Raw genomic sequence first — 21,919 nt, 5'->3', positions numbered from 1 at the left:
TAATTTTTTCTCTTTCTTTTTTTTTAAATTCTTTTTTATTTGATATCAATTTTGTACATATAAACTTACTAGAAAACTTACAAAAATTTTGTTTGTAATAAAAAAAAGTGAAAAAATGAATTATTGTATTCCGTAACGTTTGGTTCATTTCCGAATATAAGTTAGGGTACAAAGTTGTAAGTATGATAAATATTCGTTGACTGACAATGTGTAATTTAAAATTGTTGGTATCAATCTGCTTGCGACGACGGGTTTTAAGAAATATATATACTGTAGGAAGATATTAATAGGGGTTATCTTTTGGCTTGGGTTTAGTCAAGGATGAGGCAACGAGTTCGAAATTCGGATGAATAATACGGTGAGGTTATGAATTTGGGGAAGGATTTTCGGTTGGTTAAGAAAGATAATTTGGGGTGAGGTTCTGTTATCAAAAATAAATGTTGATATACAACACTTTCCACTACAAAATCGTTAACGGTAGGTTAACAATGTAGTGCAATAATTACATTAATATTTTATACTTAAGGATTATATAACTATATATTGTTTGATGATTATTAATGCTAGAATTAATGCTACGTACGTGCATATTACAACTATAATAGATTGTTGTTAATATATCCCTCTTTGTATGTGTGTGTATAAGATTTAAAATGCAATGGTTAAGAATAAATACAAATATATTCGATAAGTGCGTGTTTGTATCATAATGCCGCCAAATGTTGGTACAAGTTGTTTACATCGACGCTCCGCCCTGAGTCCGTCGCCGCTCCTGCTATCGCAAGTGACAATTGTCATTGGTCGAAGCGGCAACAAAGACTGACAGCGACGATTTCAAATTTGAGCGAGAAAGAATTCGTAGTAAGATGCATTGTCGTAGGCTCTCAATAAAGCGTCAAGTATTCATAAAGATATTACCGCTGATTTGATATGTTGCACGCATATTAAATTGTATTAATTTTGTCATTACGAGAAACTTATTAAATCAGTGATAGTATTTAAACAGGAATGAAATCATTCTGTTTCTTAATAGTTAACATTTGATTAAAAAGCTACGCTAATGATGCAGAATTCTCTCTCACTCGGTCTTGCTACGGTCGCGGTCGGTCTTTGTCGCCATCTTCGACCAACGGCGATTGTCACTTGCGATAGCAGGAGCGATGACGGATTTAGGAGCGGAGTATCGATCTAAACAACTTGTGTCAACATTTGGCGGCACCACGGTATGTGTTCCTTCTGTTTCAAAGAGAGTGGTACTTCTGCGTGTTTTTTGTCGGTTTAGAACTCCGATCGTAGGGACTTTTTCATTTTCTGATATTTCAGTACCAGGCCTGGTGTTGATCGGTAGATTCTGCCTGGATTGATAAGTGACTACTTCGTGGGTCGATGGATGGTTCGATGATGCTGATTGAGTCGAAGATGCAAACAAAATTTTGTATTAGTGGGGAATTGATATTTCTGTGCCTTGGATCTGTGGTCAAACAACATAAACGTCATAATAGCGAAGACATCCGTAATTCTAGTAGCATTTTACAAGTATAGATAATACTAAGCAGTGATGATTTCAAGGGTGATTGTGTACCATTTCGTATGTGTGACGATAAATGGCTGACTTATTTGCCTTGTAATAATTTCTTTGAATTCACTTAATTTCTTGTCAGTATATTTAAGTTCTGCAAGGTCAATGTTGTTCCTAAGTGATGTGATAAAATGCAGCAGTCGTTGTTTAGGATATTAATATGTGGGATGTAATATGTTACATTTTTACTGGTTTTGTGTACAGCTTTAATTATAAATAGGTTGGTATATGCTTTGCAGCGAAGTTGAACTTGTATAATTTCACTCTTCTGAAGGATGACATCAACCATTTAATTCTGATCTTCCTTACACATGATGGTTAGTGTGGTTGGTTCGTGGAGAACATAAATCCATTGATATTTTCCAAACTAATTCCAAGTTTTTATTGTTGCTTTAATAGTTTTTGTTGTGCAGCTAGGAGGTATTTTGTTAATATGAAGAGGCAGCAGTTCAATTTCGCAAATCGGTTGACTCATTGAAGCTACTGCAAGTGAATAGGTGGTAACAGATATCTATTTTAATATAAAAGTTTTAATACAATTTATAATGAAATTTTTCATCGTAGACCAATAATATCTTTCTTTGAATCTAGAATATGCGTGATTAAAGCTACAAGGACTGGGTAATTTACTATGGTATTCCTTGAGAATGATTTCATTACGATCCTTAGGAACAATCTTCATTGTGTTCAAAAATTTAATGCAATTAGAAGGAAAAACAAATTTAACCATTTTATTAAAAATTTCAGGCTTGATCTTGTTTCTCTTTCTTGGTGAAATTAATATAAAGTCTGTGATAATATGATTTTATTACGTTTTACAGAACCTGGAAACTTTGGAATAAATTATGGTAGTTGATTTTGTTGTGATGCAGATTTTTGGAGAAAAGAATTAGAAAAGTTTAATCGTTATTTTATAACTTACATAATCCGTTATGTCCTGGCTTTGTGCTAGCACAATCGTATCAAAGTTTTTAGTTATATAATCAGAGTACTGGTATTCTTTATCTAAATCTTCAGACCACAACAGTACTATGGTACCTTTTAACTTTAGAAGAGGTGTCTCATCTTTAAGAAATTCAAATACATTTATATTGGTGTAGTGAAATTTTGTGAAATCTTGGTATGTTTTTCTGGATGAGTTTATGTGAAGTGTAAATTTAGGAATGTGTTTCAGATTTGGATGTAAACGTGATAAACTATCCGTGTTAGAATTTACTTTTTCTGGTTTATATTTTATTACATATTTGTAATCATTAAGGTGTAATCGTCAGCAAACAAGTTTTGAAGTGGGGGTTTCACAATTAAAAAGCTGTTGGAGAGCTCCTCTTCAGTTGTGGAATAATTTTGTTCAGATTTGTTTAAGATTCTTGAGTAGTAAGCTACTGGTAAATCTTTGTTATCTTTTACTAGTGAAAATATTCGGTTTACATTGGAAGCACAAGTAACGGTCGAGAAACATTTGGATATTGTAGTAGGGATTTACTTGTTAGGATTAATTTTAATTTTTCGAATACGTATTGTTGTGCGGACACAATGAACTTCGCATCGTTTTTTCTTTAGTGGACTCGTTATAGGCATTGCGATTGTTGAAAACTCTTGAATGAATTTCCGGTAATATCTTACGAGAGTAGTCCCAGTAGTATCCAACTTAACGTATAGATGGCGGTAGTTGTTTGAAAAGAATGACTAAGAAATTACCGACCTTATAAAACATAAGTTTGAAGTTTGACGACACTACGTTGTTTAGTATTTATTTGACAGCCATCAATAGTGGACGCTCTCAGTGAATTTATAAACATGAAAAAAATTCGTTATCGTTATGTGATAAAATACTTTCATTTGACAGGCCTCATTCTAACCGACATTAAAGCGGAGTTAGATTCTACTCTGGGGGAGTCTGCTTCTTTGTTTACAACAGTAAACGAAAGGTTTTTTTCATATAACTATAAATTCAATACATTTTATTTATCTTTATTAATTTTCTTACTTAATATTTTATCCCTCAAATAATACCCTTACATTGATCAACTACATTCTTAATTATAATATTTCTTTTAATTATTATATTATCAAATATTTATTTTATAAATTTTAGCCCAGTAAAAAACTTACCTGACTTAAATTCACTAAATCTCAAAAAATGAAATAATAAATGATTGTGTTTTGACACCTTGGAGGTGCCAGGCAGTCCTTGGGAGGAAAATCAGCCCTTTCAGGAATGTCTTTGCACCTCCGTGGTGCCAGGCAGCAGTCTGAAAATCGGACCTACTAAGGATTTTCGGGACTCCGGGTTACTAGACAGCTGTGCTGAGGATAAATTATGCCCATGGTTTGTGTTTTGATACTCTGGAAGTGCCAGGCAACCGTCGGGAGCAAAATTAGGCCTCCTAGGAGTGTTTTTGCACTTCCGTGGTGCCAGACAGAAGTCTGAAAATCAGCTCCGCTAGGGATTTTGCTGCTTCCAGGATGCCAGACAGCCGTGTTGAGGATAAATCATGCCCCTTGGTTCTTTTTTGACATTCTGGATTTACCAGGCAGCCCTCGGGAGGAAAATCAGGCCATTTGATAGTGTTTTTGCAGCTCCGAGGTGCAGGCAGCAGTCTGACAATCATACCAAGTAGGGATTTTGGCGCCTCCGTGGTTCCAGACAGCCGTTCTGTGGACAAATCATGCTCCTTGGTTCTTTTTTGACATCCTGGATCTGTCAGGCAGCCCTCGGGAAGAAAATCAGGCCATTTGGCCATTTTTGCAGCTTCGAGGTGCCAGACAGCAGTCTGACAATTCTTATGGCGTTCGAAAGTAGAAATTCGCGCGATTATAACGGTATAAGCTTTTCTCCCATAGGCCGTATCAGTTTTTCGTTTGAGAGACTTCAAGTTTGGGTAAAGTAGTCGTCGTCCGAAACGACACCGTTCGCTTAAAACTCGTACAATGCTGGAACGAATTAGCGAATCTGGACAATTGTTGTACAACTGGATAGAACCACATAAAAATGGATAAAATCGTATAAAACTGGATAAAACCCGATAACAGCAAATACAACTGCATAAAATTGGATGAAACTGAATAAAACCGGAAAACAACGGATATAAAATTAGATAAAGCTTCTAAAAAAGCTTTGATAGTAATTATGAGACGAGCGATGAACTCCATTGAGTTCACCAGCGCGTAGGTGGTCGCGATTGATTTGAACACCTTCGTCAAAGTCGGTAAAAGATTAATTAGATTTTAATAGCAAACAATAGCAGATCCTTTCTAATCGTGCGTGCTTCTTTCAGATTCTGAAATTGTTTTATTCGACGTACAAATTTACTTCAGAGGACGAAAGAATCGTAGCGAACGTGACGGGAGTAATAACGGGGTAATAATTCAATTTACAATTAACGAGACAATGATATTAGCTTCGACTTAATATAGAAAATGGAAAAAGTACCATAAAGAACACGGAGCAAACTGCTTATTGAAATTCAATCTTTACTACAAGCAGGAACTTCTACATAATACACAATCGATAATGTTAATATTGTCGTTACATTTATTTAATTTCAACTTACCCCATGTTGTACCATATTTGTCTCCATCCACCGTTCTCCGCGTATAGTGTCCAATCTCGACATCCTTCATACGTAGAATGGTCTCTGCAAATAAAGATATGGTTCACATAAACATTCTGTCAGTAACGTGCTATTGTATCTACGATATTATAAAGTTTTTGACCTCAAAAGAGAAAAGACTTCCGTAAGGAGACACATTAAAATTTTAACTTTCACTAGCAATAAGAATGTGAGTCATGTCGCGACGCGTTAATAATTACGAAAATAATAAGGTGTTGTGTGCATGGGAAAGCAGATCTGAACGAAATTGTCTTCGAAATGTCGTGAAAAAAAGAACTTCTGTGAGGAAATTCGATAGACTTACAACTCTTACCGACAATAAGTAGGTAGCAATTATGATAATGGTACGCCATGCGCATACGGAAGCAAATATCGACAATGTCTTTCGTAAAAGGAGAATAACCCTTTTCTGAAGATGTAGACGATCCGTGGTCATCAGTGTTGGATAAAATTTCGTCGCGAGTCGAAAGATAGCATGTTCGAAATACTCGTATTTGCTGGGAATCTGTCGCTGAAAAATAAAATAACGGATGCAACGACAGAAAGAGAAGTTGATCGATATCTAGTTTGGTCAGGTGTTACAAGTTCCCCGAAATTGTCCACGAATTTAAATTAAATCAGGAAAAACATTCTCCCACGGACAGTGGTATATTAAGAATTATTCCTTCGTTGTTTCCTCTTTATTCGGAACAGTGTCAGTTATTGTTGTTGTTCGAAAATAATCGGTTCAACTCTTTCGATCAAACGATGCGTAGTATTCTTCGACCAGCGTTCAATATATTAACATGTTGCGGTTGTTGGAGACCATCCAAGTGGTCCACCATGAACAAAAGGATATTGTACAGCCTCCATATGGTTTTCATGTTCCTTTTGCTACACAGCTTTTGCGCTTCTCAATTCCTGTACGCAATACTGGTCGTGAAAACCGCGGACGAATTCAGTGACACCATCTATATGTTCTTCTCGACATTTATGGCATGTTGTAAAATCGTCACAGTTCTGGTGAACCATCAAGACATAGAAACGATGACGAGGATGTTGGAGGAGAAACCCTGTAAACCGATGAATGCAGCAGAAGCGACGATTCAAAAGGAATTCGACAAAAGAATCGGGTAAATGAATTGTCATTTGCGATTTTCAACTCCGTTTTGAGCGAATATAAACGAGAATTTCGGAGCAACGACACTCTCTGACAAATAGAAACTTCTTTCTACGTTCCAACAACCAGTGGGTGATCTTTGTAGAGCCACAATGCTCCAACAAGAATCTCGAAGTCGAATGGTTATATCACCTCCAATTTTTGGAAAAGACCCAGAATTATTGACAATAATGAGGTACTACACGAAAGAAAAATCATTAGAAAGTTCTAATTGATTTTTAAAAATAGAGAAGAGTTTCTCGAATATATAGCAATGTATTATTTAGTAATTGTTTTTGGCCCTACATATTGATAAATGAACGTCAAAATTTAAAGAAGGACGATTTATGTATTGTAGTTTCTCTGCACTATTTTTCTATTTGTACAAAAAATTCTTCACCTGAAATAGAAACTCTACTTTCGATCGGATTCTATAAACATTTCCGAAGAAGAAATTGCCCGGCAGAAGTGTCGAAACGACTTACATTTAATACCAGAAATTTCATTCATATAATATTTTAAATTCACAGCCAGTTAGCTCGATATTAACCGAGCCTCCACGTGATGAGACCCGGTGATCGGTATTATTCGCAACGAACATTAATTCTTGGCTGTGAATTTAGAATATCATATTAATGAAATTTCTGTTAATTGAAATTGATTAAGAAGTATATCATTGTTTGGTGATCGGTATCTACAGAAATATACGAGAAAAAAAGGACAGAACTCAGAAGTATTAAAACATAAGTCAAACATTTACATTAAGTGGATGTCCAAATGAACCCCTCCATTGACGTTGGTTATGCATAGTCACAAGCGAGACAAGCGTGCAGCAGAGCATATGTACATTTCTTCTTCGGAAATGTCTATAGAATCTGATCGTGAGTAGCGTTTCCGCCCTACGTAAAGAAGTTTTTGTAAAAGTACAAAAATAATGCAAAGAAACTACATGAACAGGTGAAGAAATCGTTCTGTGCAAGAACAAAAATAGATGGTACCATTAAAAAAAAAGAAAATGTAGTAGATAAGGTCAGATCTACAACTTTGTTTCAGTCTTCACACAGAACGGCCCACTCGGTCACTAAAGTCACACTCTACGGAATCTATAGCAATAATGTGTATCTATTGTCCGCCCGTGAGAAGAACCTTAACGAGTGTTTACATTCCCATTCTTGTCCACAGTCTATTAGCTACCCTACCATCGTACTGTATTGTCGCAATTTGCCAAAAACGGTGACAAAAATCTACACCTGCGACAGGTAGATGAACTAGACGATGGATGTAAAAACAGGTTAGTTTCCTTCTCACAGACGGATAGTACAAATAGCTAGGAATTGGAAAGATGACTTCTGGATTAACTCATTGACATCCGCGAGAGTACAGTATCATCACTCGTAACATGCCATTGATACCTTAAGTATATCGATACACGATCTCATAACTGAGAAGTCAATACTAATAACAGTCTCTGGAGCCAGTCAACGCGTAGCGATATCGGTCGTCAATGAGTTAAGAGGAATATGGACTAGCTTAATCGCAAGTTTTCGAAGGCTGAGTAGAAAAACCATCCGACCCAAACTGACTCTAAATTCCCACCAGAGGTCAACTTTACGGTTCCGTACAATACAAGTAGTGCAATTAATCGACAAATAAACCTTCAAAGACGCTTTCTAGGACCATCTCAATTTATTACACGATTCTGGTGGAGATTGCGGTCATCAGTATAACTTTGCCATCGCTGCTCATTGATTTACCGAAGAGGAAACTGCTGTATAGGGCCTGGTTGCCGTTTACTTACCACAATCGAAGTCTCTATTTTGTCGCGTACGTTCACCAGGTTGTGGCTCTGGCCGGATTGGCATCCATGAATGCGGGCTGTGACGTGCTCGTGATCGGCCTGTGCGTTCACGCGTGCAGCCAACAGGAGATTTTAAAGCACAGATTGAAGGACGCGATACGAAAACGGAGACCCGAATTCGGAGAGCTCGTGCGTTTTCACGACTACTTGTACGGGTTAGTTTTGTTCCTCAATGTTCGCTCGAGGTAAACGTTCGAATGTAAATCAATCGAATAACACGTTTTTCGTTTCTAAAAATGCAGATACACTCTCATGATACAAGAGAAATTCAAAGTGATGCTCGGTATCCAGCTTGCGTCGAGTACTCTGGTGGTCTGCTTCAACTTGTACCAAATGACGAACACGCCGATAATGGATCCCAAGTATTTGGAATACGTCACGTTCATGGCCTGCATGACGACTCAGTCTTTCATCTACTGCTGGTACGGGAATGAACTGAAACTGAAGGTATTTACATGAAACAAGAAACCATCGCGGTACAAACTTCGACACTCGTAGCTGGAGAACTTAACGTTCTCTTCCGCACTAGTTGTTTCGCAACCGATCCTAGTGTAGTAAATTCTCGTCTTACGAACGCTAGATTTTATTCGCTCTACGATCATCCCTATCCACTTACTGAAGGATATCCCCTTCGTAATTAGAGAATCATGAAATACGATACGAGTCGTATATCTATAATTAAGAAGCTGTTGGTTAACATACAACAACTCGATAGAAAATGTTCAAATTTTTGGTTTATTCTTGCGAACAGTATTCGATAAAGACACTATTGTAATACGTTGATCAAATTTTTCCGATGAAAATACGACCAAACGCGTATAGATTCTTGCGAATAATGTTCTAAACATTTTTAAGTGATATTCTGCTTTTCTCCTTTACGTTCATAAGAGTAGAGTGTCGAGATCGTGGAAGCAATTTTCCATCTAGATTGGATGTTTCTCGACCAGCGCTCCAAGAAAGACTTGTTAATCATCATGGCGAGGGCGATAAATCCGTTCGAATTGACTTGCGCATACGTGGTCACGATGAACGTGGACACTTTCGTGGCGGTTAGTGAACAGTTTACATAATTCGAAAACGATCGCGCCATTTCTAATCGCTGGTGTTTCTTCCAGATCCTTAAACTCTCTTATTCGACGTACAATTTACTTCAGAGAACGAAAGAAGCTTAACATGGACGACGTCGGTGGAATCAATTCATACAGAGAATATTGCAGAGAGTAAAATTCAATGTATCTAGCGTTCACAGTAATAGAGTTTTAAGAACGATTAAAGTTGTAGACTACAATTGAATAAAATTGTTATGCAGCAGATCGTATCCATCGTCCTTTGATGATATTATCGGTGGAATTCTATCGGTGAAATATGATATCACGTATAGATTTGGCGTACAAATTTACGTCAGAGGATAAAAGAATCGTAGTGAACGTGACGGGTGTAATAACGAGGTAATAGTTCAATTTATAATTAACGAGACAATGGTATTAGCTTCGACTTAATATAGAAAATAGAAAAGGTACCATAAAGGACACGAAGCAAACTGATTATTGAAATTCAATCTTTACTACAAGCAGGAGCTTCTACATAATATACAATCGATAATGTTTATATTGTCGTTACATTTATTTAATTTCAATTAAACGTCCGTAGGTAACATATTCTTACCCCATGTTGTACAATATTTGTCTCCATCCATCGTTCTCCGCGTATAGTGTCCGGTCTCGACATCCTTCATACGTGCAACGGTTTCTGCAAGTAAAGATATGGTTCACATAAACATTCTGCAAGTAACATGCTATTGTATCTACGATATTATAAAGTTTTTGACCTCAAAAGAGAAAAGACTTCCGTAAGGAGACACATTAAAATTTTAACTCTCACTGGCAATAAGAACGTAAGTCATGTCGCGACGCGTTAATAATTACGAAAATAATAAGGTGTTGTGTGCATGGGAAAGCAGATCTGAACGAAATGTCTTCGAAATGTCGTGAAAAAAAGGACTTCTGTGAGGAAATTCGATAGAGTTACAACTCTTACCGACAATACTTATTGTACTTACTTAGGTAGCAATTACGATAATGGTACGGCACGCGCATACGGAAGCAAATATCGACAATGTCTTTCGTGAAAGGAGAATTACCCTTTTCCAAAGATGTAAGTGATCCGTGGTCACCAGTGTTGGATAAAATTTCTTCGCGAAGTAAAAGGTAGCATGTGCGATATGTGTGTACTCGTTGAGAATCGCTATTGCTGAAAAATAAAATAACGGATGTAACGACAGAAAGAAGGGTTGATCGATACCTATAATAGTTGCGTCAAGTGTTTCAAGTTCCCTGAAACTGTTCACGAACTTAAATTAAATCAGGAAAAACACTCTCCCGCCGGCAGTGATATATTCGTTGTGTGTTCTTTATTCGGAGCAGTGTTAATTATTGTTTTTGTTCGAAAATAATTAGTGTCAACTTTATCGATCGAACGATGCGCAGTATTCTTCGACCAGCGTTCAATATATTAACATGTTGCGGGTGCTGGAGGCCATCCAAGTGGTCCACCATGAACAAAAGGATATTGTATAGATTCCATACGGTCTTCATGTTCTTCCTGGTACACAGCTTTTGCGCGTCTCAGTTTCTATACGCGATGCTGCTCGTAAAAAGCGCGGACGAGTTCAGCGACGCGATTTATATGTTCTTTCCGACGTTTATGGCGTGTTGCAAAATCATCACGGTTCTGATCAATCACCGAGGCATAAAAACGATGGCGAGCATACTCGAGAAGGAACCCTGTAAGCCGACGAATGCAGCAGAAGCGACGATTCAAAAGGAATTCGACAAAAGAATCGGGTAAACTAATTTTCAGTTGAAGCAATATCCGGTTTGCGTTAACGTTTCGTATGAGATCATCGAAAACGTAAACTATGTAGATTCAATTATAAAAGTTGAGAAGAATTTTTGAAATTCGTGTGCTGAATAATTTTGAATAACGTGTCAAGACGTACCGGGAATTGTTTAAGAGAATATTGTAATATTTAGAACAAAATTAGATGATTTCATTAAAAGAAAAATGTAGTGGAGAAAATCGAATCTACAACTTTGTTTCCGTCTTCGCATGAAGCGACCCGACTCGGTTACTAAAATCACCCTGCAAAGAATCTAAACAAATAATGTGTATCTATTGTTCGCCCGTGAGAAGAAGCTCAACGAGTGTTTACATGCCCATTCTTTTTCACAGTCAATAAACTCCCCTACCATGGTACTGCATTGTCACTATTCGCCAAAAACGATGACAAAGATTAATACCTGCGTGAACTCGTAGATTGTAAACTAGAAGAGGGATGTAAACTCGATCATTTGTCATCGTCCTCAGATAATAGCGAGATTGTCGTGTGGTGATAGAGAAAGTGGTAAACTGTGAACTACAATCAGACTGTAAATACTGGTTAGCCTCCTTCTCGCAGGTGGACGGTACGTATAAATGAGACCTGAAAAGACGACTTCTGAATCAATTCATTGATGACCGCAAGCGTGCAGTAGACACTCTCATAACTGGCTACCGACGCATACTGTACAATTCCTCGTGACTGAACACCGACGCTAAAGTGTAGCAACATGCTCTGTCATGACTGGCCACTGACACCTTAAGTACTATATCACTACGCTCTTTCATAACGGGGAAGTAAACGCGTGATTGGCACAGTCTCAGCAGTAAGTTCACGCGTGATAGATTCGGTCTCCGGAGTAAGTGAACGCTTAACGATAACGGTCGTCAATGGGTTAAAAGGAATGTGGACAGAGTCGAGCAATTTCAGCTTTGTCGCGGGTCTTCCAAGGCCGATTAGAAAAACCGTTTGATCCAACACGATTCTCAATTCCCTCCAGAGGTTGACTTTTCAGCTCCGTACAGTACAAGTAGGGTAATTAATCGACAAATAAACCTCCAAAGACACTTTATAGGAGCGTCTCAATTTATTACATCATTCTGGTGGAGTTCTCGGTCGTATGCATAATTCTGCGATCGCTGCTCGTCGATTTACCGAAGTGGAAACTACCGTACAAGGCCTGGTTACCGTTCACTTACGGCAACGAAAGTCTCTATTTCGTTGCGTACGGTCATCAGGTTGTGGCTCTGGCCGGATTGGCATCTATTAACGCGGCCTGTGACGTGCTCGTGATCGGCCTATGCGTTCACGCGTGCAGCCAGCAAGAGATCTTGAAGCACAGGTTGGAAGAAGCGATACGGAAACGAAGACCCGAATTTGGAAAGCTAGTGCATTTTCACAACTACTTGTACGGGTCAGTTTCATTTTGTCGGATGAAAACCATCGAACGATAGAAACTACAAAACGGTACCATTGTATTTTTAATATCACCGTAATTCCGCTTGGATATCACCTCTACTCTGGCAACGTAAAAGAAAGAGAAGTATCGTAATCGTGAAAAGTTCCGAAAAGATATATTTCTACGGAAACACGCATTTCCAAACCCCTTTCGATCACGTATTGACTTTTAAATAAAGTAACATTTCTACGCTTCCTCTCAGTTTCGGGTAAGAGCAATGGGGGACCTACGCAAGACTGAAGGAGTAAATCTCCTAATGAAAATTTGAATTCTTTTATTCGTTTTGATTTGTATTATTGCTACGCCGCGAACTATCATTGTATTTTCGTCGGAATATTATTAATGAATCGATGTGGTTCTCCCTGTGAAAATAAACCGAAACACAACCTTCTTCGGATTATTTTCGATCACACGAGGCCGAAAATTTCTCAAAATCACTTCTAAAATGGATCGTACAAGTCGTGTTTAAATTATTTTAAACTAGGACAATTCAATGCTGATTCACGGAAATAGACAAAAATAGATGATCCTCAAATTCTAATTGACAGTAATGGATGACATTTTATGCGATAAGTATCTATCTAGCATGTGTAACAGCAATGGAAATGGCATTGTTCCTAAACAGGTGATATACGAACAGGAATTGTTATACTTGCGGTCGTAAAATGATCGAATAACTCGTTTTTTGTTCTTAAAAATGCAGATACACTCTCATGATACAAGAGAAATTCAAAGTGATGCTCGGTATCCAGCTTGCGTCGAGTACTCTGGTGGTCTGCTTCAACTTGTACCAAATGTCGAACACGCCGATAACGAATCCCAAGTATTTGGAATACGTCACATTCATGGCCTGCATGACGACTCAGTCTTTCATCTACTGCTGGTACGGGAATGAACTGAAGCTGAAGGTATTTGCATGAAACAAGAGACCATCGTGGTACAAACTTTGACACTCGTTGCCGGAGATCTTAGCGTTCTCAACGCTAGATTTTATTCGAACATTTCTGAAAAAGGTTCTCGTTGTCCGGACACTTTTGCACAAACGCGAAGGAAAAGATTATCAAATTTACTTCAGATTTTGTATTTCTTTTTCATCGTGCGCTTCTAAATTCTTGCGAATGATATTCTAAAAATTTTAAAGTGACACTCTGCTTTTCTCTTTTACGTTCATAAGAGCAGAGCGTCGAGATCGTGGAAGCGATTTTCCATCTAGATTGGATGTTTCTCGATCAGAGATCCAAGAACGACTTGTTAATCATCATGGCGAGGGCGATGAATCCCTTCGAATTGACTTGCGCGTACATTGTCACGATGGACGTGGACACTTTCGTGGCGGTTGGTGAACAATGTACATAAATCGAAAACGATCGCGCCATTTCTAATCGTTCGTGTTTCTTCCAGATCCTCAAACTCTCTTATTCGACGTACAATTTACTTCAGAGAACGAAAGAAGCTTAACACGGACGACGTCGGTGGAATCAATTCATACAGAGAATATTGCAGAGAATAAAATTCAATGTATCTAGAGTTCACAGTAATAGAATTTTAAGAACGATTGAAGTTGTAGACTACAATTGAATAAAATTGTTATGCAGTTGATCTTGTCCATCGTCCTTTGATGATATTATCGGTGGAAATCTATCGGTTGAATATAATCATCGATACCAAATCGATAAGTCGACATTCGTATTCTACCGTGTGAATAATCAAATACTCTTATTAAGTTTCAGTCGTTTGTAAGGACAACATTAACCGAACAAATTGCTTCCAACGGTTTGGCAATGGCAGATTCGACGAATAGCGGTTCGTCGACGATTATGCAACTTAGCGAAAGTACATTTGAATCTTTAGAAAAATTGATGTATCGTGATGTATGTGTTGTATTTAAATTTACGAAACATTTCTTATTCGGAGCTTAACGAATATCGTATACGTCAAGATACGCTACCGGATACACGCGTGAACGATTCGATCCGTTTTATGGAGGACAAACGGCGGCCATTTATCGAGGGGTTACCTACTTAGGTCTATTTTAACATCATGTGTTTTCTTTCACGAATGTAAGAGCAAAAGGTTGAAATTGTAGGTACGATTTTCGATCCGGATTGGTGGAACTTTGACAACAGCTCTTAGAAAGCTTCGATAATGATCATGAGACGAGTGACAAAGCCGATCAAGTTCATCAGCGCGTAGGTGGTCGCGATTGATTTGAACACCTTCGTCAGAGTCGGTAAAAGATTAATTAGATTTTCATGGTAAACAATAGCAGATCCTTCTTAATTGTGCCTGCTTCTTTCAGATTCTGAAATTGTTTTATTCGACGTACAAATTTACTTCAGAGGACGAAAGAATCGTAGCGAACGTGACGGGAGTAATAACGGGGTAATAGTTCAATTTATAATTAACGAGACAATGGTATTAGCTTCGACTTAATATACAAAATGGAAAAAGTACCATAAAGAACACGAAGCAAACTGATTATTGAAATTCAATCTTTACTACAAGCAGAAGCTTCTACATAATACACAATCGATAATGTTAATATTGTCGTTACATTTATTTAATTTCAACTTACCCCATGTTGTACCATATTTGTCTCCATCCACCGTTCTCCGCGTATAGTGTCCAGTCTCGACATCCTTCATACGTACAATAGTCTCTGCAAATAAAGATATGGTACACATAAACATTCTGCCAGTAACGTGCTATTGTATCTACGATATTATAAAGTTTTTGACTTCAAAAGAGAAAAGACTTCCGTAAGGAGACACATTAAAATTTTAACTTTCACTGCCAATAAGAAGGTGAGTCATGTCGCGACGCGTTAATAATTACGAAAATAATAAGGTGTTGTGTGCATGGGAAAGCAGATCTGAACGAAATGTCGTGAAAAAAAGGACTTCTGTGAGGAAATTCGATAGAGTTACAACTCTTACCGACAATACTTATTGTACCTATTTAGGTAGCAATTACGATAATGGTACGGCACGCGCATACGGAAGCAAATATCGACAATGTCTTTCGTGAAAGGAGAATTACCCTTTTCCAAAGATGTAAGTGATCCGTGGTCACCAGTGTTGGATAAAATTTCTTCGCGAAGTGAAAGGTAGCATGTGCGATATGTGTGTACTCGTTGAGAATCGCTATTGCTGAAAAATAAAATAACGGATCTAACGACAGAAAGAAGGGTTGATCGATACCTATAATAGTTGCGTCAAGTGTTTCAAGTTCCCCGAAACTGTTCACGAACTTAAATTAAATCAGGAAAAACACTCTCTCGCCGACAGTGATATATTCGTTGCTTGTTCTTTATTCGGAGCAGTGTTAATTGTTGTGTTTGTTCGAAAATAATAAGTGTCAACTTTATCGATCGAACGATGCGCAGTGTTCTTCGACCAGCGTTCAATATATTAACATGTTGCGGGTGCTGGAGACCATCCAAGTGGTCCACCATGAACAAAAGGATATTGTATAGATTCCATACGGTCTTCATGTTCTTCCTGCTATACAGTTTTTGCGCGTCTCAGTTTCTATACGCGATGCTGCTCGTAAAAAGCGCGGACGAGTTCAGCGAAGCGATTTATATGTTCTTTCCGACGTTTATGGCGTGTTGCAAAATCATCACGGTTCTGGTCAACCACCGAGACATAAAAACGATGGCGAGCATGCTCGAGAAGGGACCCTGTAAGCCGACGAATGCAGCGGAAGCGACGATTCAAAAGGAATTCGACCAAAGAATCGGGTAAACTAATTTTCAGTTGCGATTTCTAACTCCGTTTTGAGCGGTTATAAACGAAAATCTTGAAGCAATATCCGGTTTGCGTTAACGTTTCGTATGAGATCATCGAAAACGTAAACTATGTAGATTCAATTATAAAAGTTGAGAAGAATTTTTGAAATTCGTATGTTGAATAATTTTGAATAACGTGACAAGACGTATCAGGAATTGTATAAGAGAATATTGTAATATTTAGAACAAAATTAGATGATTTAATTAAAAGAAGTCATCGTAATAACTTCACGCGTAGTAGATAATGGTCGTCAATCGGTTAAAGGGAATGTAGACAGCGTCGAGCAATTTTGGCTTTGTCGCGGGTCTTCGAAGGCCGATTAGAAAAAACGTTTGATCCAACACGATTCTCAATTCTCTCCAGAGGTTGACTTTTCAGCTCCGTACAGTACAAGTAGGATAATTAATCGACAAATAAACCTTCAAAGACACTTTATAGGACCGTCTCAATTTATTACATCATTCTGGTGGAGTTCTCGGTCATTTGCACAATTCTGCGATCAATGATCGTCGATTTACCGAAGTGGAAACTACCGTACAGGGCTTGGTTGCCGTTCACTTACGGCAACGAAAGTCTCTATTTCGTTGTGTACGGTCATCAAGTTATGGCTCTGTTCGGATTGGCAACTAGTAACACGGCCTGCGACGTGCTCGTGATCGGCCTATGCGTTCACGCGTGCAGCCAGCAGGAGATTTTTAAGCACAGGTTGGAAGAAGCGATACGGAAACGAAGACCCGAATTTGGAGAGCTAGTGCGTTTTCACAACTACTTGTACGGGTCAGTTTCATTTTGTCGAATGAAAACCATCGAACGATAAAAACTACAAAACGGTACCATTTTATTTTTAATACCACCGTAATACCGCTTGGATATCACCACTACTCTGGCAACATAAAAGAAAGAGAAGTATCGTAATCGTGAAAAGTTCCGAAAAGATATATTTCTACGGAAATACGCATTTTCAAAGACCTTTCGATCACGTATTGACTTTTAAATAAAGTAACATTTCTACACTTCCTCTCAGTTTCGGGTAAGAGCAATAGAGGACCTTCGCGAGACTGAAGGATTAAATCTCCTAATGAAAATTTGAATTTTTTTATTCGTTTGGTTTGTATTGAAAATAAGCCGAAACACAACCTTCTTCGGATTATTTTCGATCACACGAGGCCGAAAATTTCTCAAAACCGCTTCTAAAATAGATCGCACAAGCCGTGTTTAAATTTATTTTAAACTAGGACAATTCAATGCTGATTCACTGAAATAGAAAAAGATAGATGATTTACAAATTCTAATTCGCAGTAATGGATGAAATTTTATGCGATAAGTATCTATCTAGCATGTGTAACAGCATTGGAAATGGCATTGTTCCTAAACAGGTGATATGCGAACAGGAATTGTTGTACTTGCGGTCGTAAAATGATCGAACAACTCGTTTTTCGTTCCTAAAAATGCAGATACACTCTCATGATACAAGAGAAATTCAAAATGATGCTCGGTATCCAGCTTGCGTCGAGCACTCTGGTGGTCTGCTTCAACTTGTACCAAATGTCGAACACGCCGATAACGAATCCCAAGAATTTGGAATACGTCACATTAATGGCCTGCATGACGACTCAGTCTTTCATCTACTGCTGGTACGGGAATGAACTGAAGCTGAAGGTATTTGCATGAAACAAGAGACCATCGTGGTACAAACTTTGACACTCGTTGCCGGAGATCTTAGCGTTCTCAACGCTAGATTTTATTCGAACATTTCTGAAAAAGGTTCTCGTTGTCCGGACACTTTTGCACAAACGCGAAGGAAAAGATTATCAAATTTACTTCAGATTTTGTATTTCTTTTTCATCGTGCGTTTCTAAATTCTTGCGAATGATATTCTAAAAATTTTAAAGTGACACTCTGCTTTTCTCTTTTACGTTCATAAGAGCAGAGCGTCGAGATCGTGGAAGCGATTTTCCATTTAGATTGGATGTTTCTCGATCAGCGCTGCAAGAACGACTTGTTAATCATCATGGCGAGGGCGATGAATCCCTTCGAATTGACTTGCGCGTACATTGTCACGATGGACGTGGACACTTTCGTGGCGGTTGGTGAACAATGTACATAAATCGAAAACGATCGCGCCATTTCTAATCGTTCGTGTTTCTTCCAGATCCTCAAACTCTCTTATTCGACGTACAATTTACTTCAGAGAACGAAAGAAGCTTAACACGGGCGACGTCGGTGGAATCAATTCATACAGAGAATATTTCAGAGAGTAAAATTCAATGTATTTAGCGTTCATAGTAATAGAATTTAAAGAACGATTAAAGTTGTAGCCTACAATTGAATAAAATTGTTATGCAGTTGATCGTATCCATCGTCCTTTGATGATATTATCGGTGGAAATCTATCGGTTGAATATGATCATCGATACCAGATCGATAAGTCGACATTCGTATTCTACCGTTTGAATAATCAAATACTCTTATTAAGTTTCAGTCGTTCGTAAGGACAACATTAACCGAACAAATTGTTTCAAACGGTTCTTCAATGGCAGATTCGACAACTAGCGGTTCGTCGACGATTATGGAACTTAGCGAAAATACATTTAAAAAGCCATTACACTTGTAAATCAATTTTTACGATATAGCATCACAGAAATATCGACCAAAATGTTATCACACCATAAAGACACCGGACGATGTACCCGAAGAACGATGACCGTAACCAACACTGGTTAAATATTCATCCACCCTTGTGGAGATAAAGAATGTCCGCAAAATTTTTCCTTTCGTTCGTATTTCGAAGAATCGATGATCCGTGTATTCCGTTCGAAGTAGTTTAATTAAATATGAAAAGGAACATAGCGGAGGCGAGTACGAGATACCAAAGGGTTCGATGTTCCTTGTAAAGAAATAATTCTATAAGTCGAGATAATAATACAGACCATGCACCGGAGGGGATAATGTTCCGAACGATGCACCTCCTTCGCACGAATGACATCGACATTCCGTGGTTGTGTGTTGCGGTACGTCGATCGACTTTTGGTAGTTGCTAACAATAGCGAGAACAATAGGTGTCTCTTCACAGTAAAACGAGAATCACACTCCATTTCGTCGATCTTTCGTCGCGAGAGCGTACAAGTGTTTTTAAGTAACGAACAAAACTTTCGACCACCGAATCTCGAAACGATGTAACGATCGAATCTCGAAAATGTAAAGTGAGAACCCAGCTGTATCGTATCGCTTCTAAAAGCCTTAATAAAGCGAGAAAGGATGCACATTTTGCGATGGATATTTCGAATTCTCGTGTTATGCGGTTGTTGGCGACCCCACACTTGGACATCGCCGTTCAAAATTTTTCTGTACACCGTGTACACGACGGTGATCCTTCTGTTGGTGTACAGCGTCACGTTCCTTCAATTCATGGACATCGTGATGAACGTTCGGACTCAAGACGAGTTCAGCGACAATTTCTACATGCTGCTCGCGATGTTGGTTTCCTGTCATAAGGTCTATAGTTTGCTGAACCGCCGTGAAAGCATCGCCATCTTGACCAATATCCTCGAAAAGGAGCCTTTCGTCCCGGGGAATTCCAAAGAAATCGAAATTCGAACGAGATTCAACAGACAAGCAGAGTAAGTCGACTTTTGTCAAACACGTGGAGAATTTTATTCGAGCGACAGACGATGGCACGAAGAACCAATGTTTGATCAGATTGAACGTTTTTGTGCTTGTTCATTGCGAAGTGAATGAATTGTCTCGTTTTACGACACAAATTTTCGTTTTGATTCAACGAGTAACGAACGAAACGCAACGTTTGTCTATTATTCATCTTTCGAAACTTTTCTTCGGATTTTACCCGTGTCTCTCTTCGATTTATTTCTCTCCATCAAATCAAGACTTAGATCCAGAGTTGAGATTAGTCAAATATAATCGTACTATTTGTTCGTAAGCGTGTACCAGGTATAATACGACGCGTCGATGTAATTGGTAAAATATAACGAAAAATATATCCATAATGAACGTATAATATACAACGTAAAATATCCCTTAAGGAGAAATTGACAATCTTACTTCTGTCGATAAATAAATTCAACGATTAAATATAAAATTAAAGATAACTAGTTCGTTTGGAAATTGTAACGCTTTGGTGAATGCAATTGAATAATCGTAACTATTATTATCGTTTCGTTCCGTGATCTTGAACAACTAAAATTTTCTATCGTCTGTGGCCGATTCAGATCCAAAGTATCTTTACAGATTGATCACGATTCTCTACGCGGTGCTAGTCGAGTTAACGGTACTTTACACCGCGTGTTCAACAATAGTGACAGCCGGAACTGCAGCACTACCGTACAGGATGTGGTTACCTTGCAACTGTTCTTCGGTGTATTTCATGAGTTTTGCTTACGTTCAACAAATTCTAGCATTGACCGCCGGCTCGTTAATGCACGTCGCTTGCGACGGATTGATATGCGGTCTGTTGATCCACACCAACAGCCAGATCGAGATTCTCAGTTGTCGTCTAAGAGCGATTAAAAGAGGCGAGAACGAGTTGACGAATTCGTGCGTACGTTACCACGAACATGTACACCGGTTGGTTGCACCGTATGTGTTTAAATACAGTCGACGTGAATTCAACCCACCGCTCTGTACACCATGAACAATCGAACGAACTCGAGTCCACTTTTTCAACGAAAATTCTATTTTTGTTACAACAAGCGATATTCTCTCTGTTTTCGAGCAGAACCACAAACATATTTCGTCGACGAGGATACGACCAGGGCAACAGTAATGAAATGACAAAGCACGCACTTGGATCGAGTCTTGACGAAATTTTTCATTCTTTCATCGTAATTTCCTGAGACAATGGATCGATGAGGTTTTTCAATTAAAATGAGCACAAACACGAACTCATTCGGACCAGTTTCGATCATGTATAATCGCATTTTTTAAAAGCGATTCGGATAATGTATACTTAAGAATAGTCCGAGTGAGATCGTGGTTTGAACTCGTTTTCATCGAAACAAGATCAACGATTCATTGATAATAAAGTTACAAATAGAAATACAAGGATACGAAATGTTGAATAAATACGAATATTCGGTTTGGGAGATGAAAAATCAATTACAGTTATTCGAAGAATAAATATTGTACTTTTCGTTCTGCGATAACTCTTGGGAGAGAGAAAGAGTATTTTGGTTTGTGCAAAGAGGTGGGAGTAACGTTTCGTTAACCTTGAGCAGAGAGTTGAATTTGCGTCTACTGGTACAGGGGACAATACATGAAATATCGATCGTTCCAACCCTTCGACCGTACAAGATGGATCGTATCGTAAATTTCAACACGAATTTTGATCGAAGTAAAGTTATCGGTAACTTCTTTTCAGAATTAATTTACAAATTGCTCAAGGATGATTCAACGGAGTTCCATAGCTTGCAAAATGAATAAAATCGATTTACGATATTGTTTCTGTGGCCTCAATTTTATGAATTATTTGCACAGTCGAGGGGTTGACAAAGTTGTGTATTATTCGACTCCTGGCAAATGAATATTACGTAAAGGATACACGGGGCATGCACAGTAGTGTCCTCTCGCAAAACTCGCAGGTGTATTTC

At 38.3% G+C, this 21,919-nt stretch overlaps 6 protein-coding genes across 20 annotated transcripts; 5 read left to right on the top strand and 1 right to left on the bottom strand.

The window, feature by feature from the left end:
- Window positions 1-95: 95 nt before the first annotated feature.
- Window positions 96-9,500, top strand: LOC143153352 (odorant receptor 4-like). Of its 14 annotated transcripts, none has more exons than XM_076324433.1 (8): window positions 961-1,223; window positions 1,324-1,624; window positions 1,819-1,896; window positions 1,993-6,305; window positions 8,006-8,344; window positions 8,432-8,636; window positions 9,083-9,238; window positions 9,305-9,500. In XM_076324433.1, exons 4-8 carry the CDS (start codon window positions 5,941-5,943, stop codon window positions 9,359-9,361), a joined length of 1,122 nt encoding a protein of 373 aa, XP_076180548.1. In that variant the 5' UTR covers window positions 961-1,223; window positions 1,324-1,624; window positions 1,819-1,896; window positions 1,993-5,940; the 3' UTR covers window positions 9,362-9,500. The 14 variants fall into 14 exon arrangements, 13 of the variants coding, with proteins under 13 accessions (XP_076180554.1, XP_076180550.1, XP_076180548.1 ...); XM_076324437.1 differs by having other exon boundaries at window positions 964-1,223; window positions 1,324-4,784; window positions 4,858-4,940; window positions 6,075-6,305; XM_076324438.1 differs by having other exon boundaries at window positions 964-1,223; window positions 1,324-4,788; window positions 4,858-4,940; window positions 6,075-6,305.
- Window positions 9,501-9,719: 219 nt separating this feature from the next.
- Window positions 9,720-15,613, bottom strand: LOC143153355 (uncharacterized). Of its 2 annotated transcripts, none has more exons than XM_076324443.1 (4): window positions 15,566-15,613; window positions 15,102-15,185; window positions 10,249-10,439; window positions 9,720-9,938 (listed from the first exon to the last, which is right to left on the bottom strand). In XM_076324443.1, the coding sequence occupies exons 2-4, from the start codon at window positions 15,104-15,106 to the stop codon at window positions 9,826-9,828; spliced, it is 309 nt and encodes a 102-aa protein (XP_076180558.1). In that variant the 5' UTR covers window positions 15,107-15,185; window positions 15,566-15,613; the 3' UTR covers window positions 9,720-9,825. The 2 variants fall into 2 exon arrangements, with proteins under 2 accessions (XP_076180558.1, XP_076180559.1); XM_076324444.1 differs by having other exon boundaries at window positions 10,330-10,439.
- LOC143153400 (odorant receptor 46a-like) lies at window positions 10,782-14,081 on the top strand. The gene is made up of 9 exons (XM_076324520.1): window positions 10,782-11,032; window positions 12,143-12,481; window positions 12,603-12,684; window positions 12,729-12,770; window positions 13,040-13,073; window positions 13,124-13,151; window positions 13,230-13,434; window positions 13,706-13,861; window positions 13,928-14,081. The coding sequence occupies exons 1-9, from the start codon at window positions 10,782-10,784 to the stop codon at window positions 13,982-13,984; spliced, it is 1,194 nt and encodes a 397-aa protein (XP_076180635.1). The 3' UTR covers window positions 13,985-14,081.
- Window positions 15,614-15,840: 227 nt separating the features above from the next.
- On the top strand, window positions 15,841-16,714 carry LOC143153031 (uncharacterized). The gene is made up of 2 exons (XM_076323778.1): window positions 15,841-16,268; window positions 16,696-16,714. The coding sequence occupies exons 1-2, from the start codon at window positions 15,904-15,906 to the stop codon at window positions 16,712-16,714; spliced, it is 384 nt and encodes a 127-aa protein (XP_076179893.1). The 5' UTR covers window positions 15,841-15,903.
- On the top strand, window positions 16,614-17,134 carry LOC143153030 (uncharacterized). The gene has a single exon (XM_076323777.1). The coding sequence runs from the start codon at window positions 16,820-16,822 to the stop codon at window positions 17,132-17,134; it is 315 nt and encodes a 104-aa protein (XP_076179892.1). The 5' UTR covers window positions 16,614-16,819.
- Window positions 17,135-17,781: 647 nt separating this feature from the next.
- Window positions 17,782-18,541, top strand: LOC143153354 (odorant receptor 10-like). The gene is made up of 3 exons (XM_076324442.1): window positions 17,782-17,976; window positions 18,248-18,403; window positions 18,470-18,541. The coding sequence occupies exons 1-3, from the start codon at window positions 17,782-17,784 to the stop codon at window positions 18,524-18,526; spliced, it is 408 nt and encodes a 135-aa protein (XP_076180557.1). The 3' UTR covers window positions 18,527-18,541.
- Window positions 18,542-21,919: the final 3,378 nt, after the last annotated feature.

Source organism: Ptiloglossa arizonensis, chromosome 12, assembly GCF_051014685.1.
Source record: "Ptiloglossa arizonensis isolate GNS036 chromosome 12, iyPtiAriz1_principal, whole genome shotgun sequence".
NCBI classification, from domain to species: Eukaryota; Metazoa; Arthropoda; class Insecta; order Hymenoptera; family Colletidae; genus Ptiloglossa; species Ptiloglossa arizonensis.
The sequence above is the reverse complement of the archived record's forward strand: the minus strand, read 5'-3'. Positions and strand labels throughout refer to the sequence as shown.

What these genes read in the sequence shown, in the direction of transcription:
- LOC143153352 (XM_076324434.1), top strand. Translation starts at nt 5,941, where the DNA reads ATGCGTAGTATTCTTCGACCAGCGTTCAATATATTAACATGTTGCGGT. An exon ending in GAATTCGACAAAAGAATCGG is followed by an intron (nt 6,306 to 8,005) that starts GTAAATGAATTG and finishes GACGCTTTCTAG; the next exon opens with GACCATCTCAATTTATTACA. An exon ending in TTTCACGACTACTTGTACGG is followed by an intron (nt 8,345 to 8,431) that starts GTTAGTTTTGTT and finishes CTAAAAATGCAG; the next exon opens with ATACACTCTCATGATACAAG.
- LOC143153400 (XM_076324520.1), top strand. Translation starts at nt 10,782, where the DNA reads ATGTTCTTCCTGGTACACAGCTTTTGCGCGTCTCAGTTTCTATACGCG. An exon ending in TCCAAACCCCTTTCGATCAC is followed by an intron (nt 12,685 to 12,728) that starts GTATTGACTTTT and finishes GCTTCCTCTCAG; the next exon opens with TTTCGGGTAAGAGCAATGGG. An exon ending in ACCTACGCAAGACTGAAGGA is followed by an intron (nt 12,771 to 13,039) that starts GTAAATCTCCTA and finishes TCACGGAAATAG; the next exon opens with ACAAAAATAGATGATCCTCA.
- LOC143153355 (XM_076324443.1), bottom strand. An exon ending in TTATCGTAATTGCTACCTAA is followed by an intron (nt 9,939 to 10,248) that starts GTAAGTACAATA and finishes CTTTACTTGCAG; the next exon opens with AAACCGTTGCACGTATGAAG.
- LOC143153031 (XM_076323778.1), top strand. Translation starts at nt 15,904, where the DNA reads ATGCGCAGTGTTCTTCGACCAGCGTTCAATATATTAACATGTTGCGGG.
- LOC143153030 (XM_076323777.1), top strand. Translation starts at nt 16,820, where the DNA reads ATGATCGTCGATTTACCGAAGTGGAAACTACCGTACAGGGCTTGGTTG.
- LOC143153354 (XM_076324442.1), top strand. Translation starts at nt 17,782, where the DNA reads ATGATACAAGAGAAATTCAAAATGATGCTCGGTATCCAGCTTGCGTCG. An exon ending in GGAATGAACTGAAGCTGAAG is followed by an intron (nt 17,977 to 18,247) that starts GTATTTGCATGA and finishes TCATAAGAGCAG; the next exon opens with AGCGTCGAGATCGTGGAAGC. An exon ending in ACGTGGACACTTTCGTGGCG is followed by an intron (nt 18,404 to 18,469) that starts GTTGGTGAACAA and finishes TGTTTCTTCCAG; the next exon opens with ATCCTCAAACTCTCTTATTC.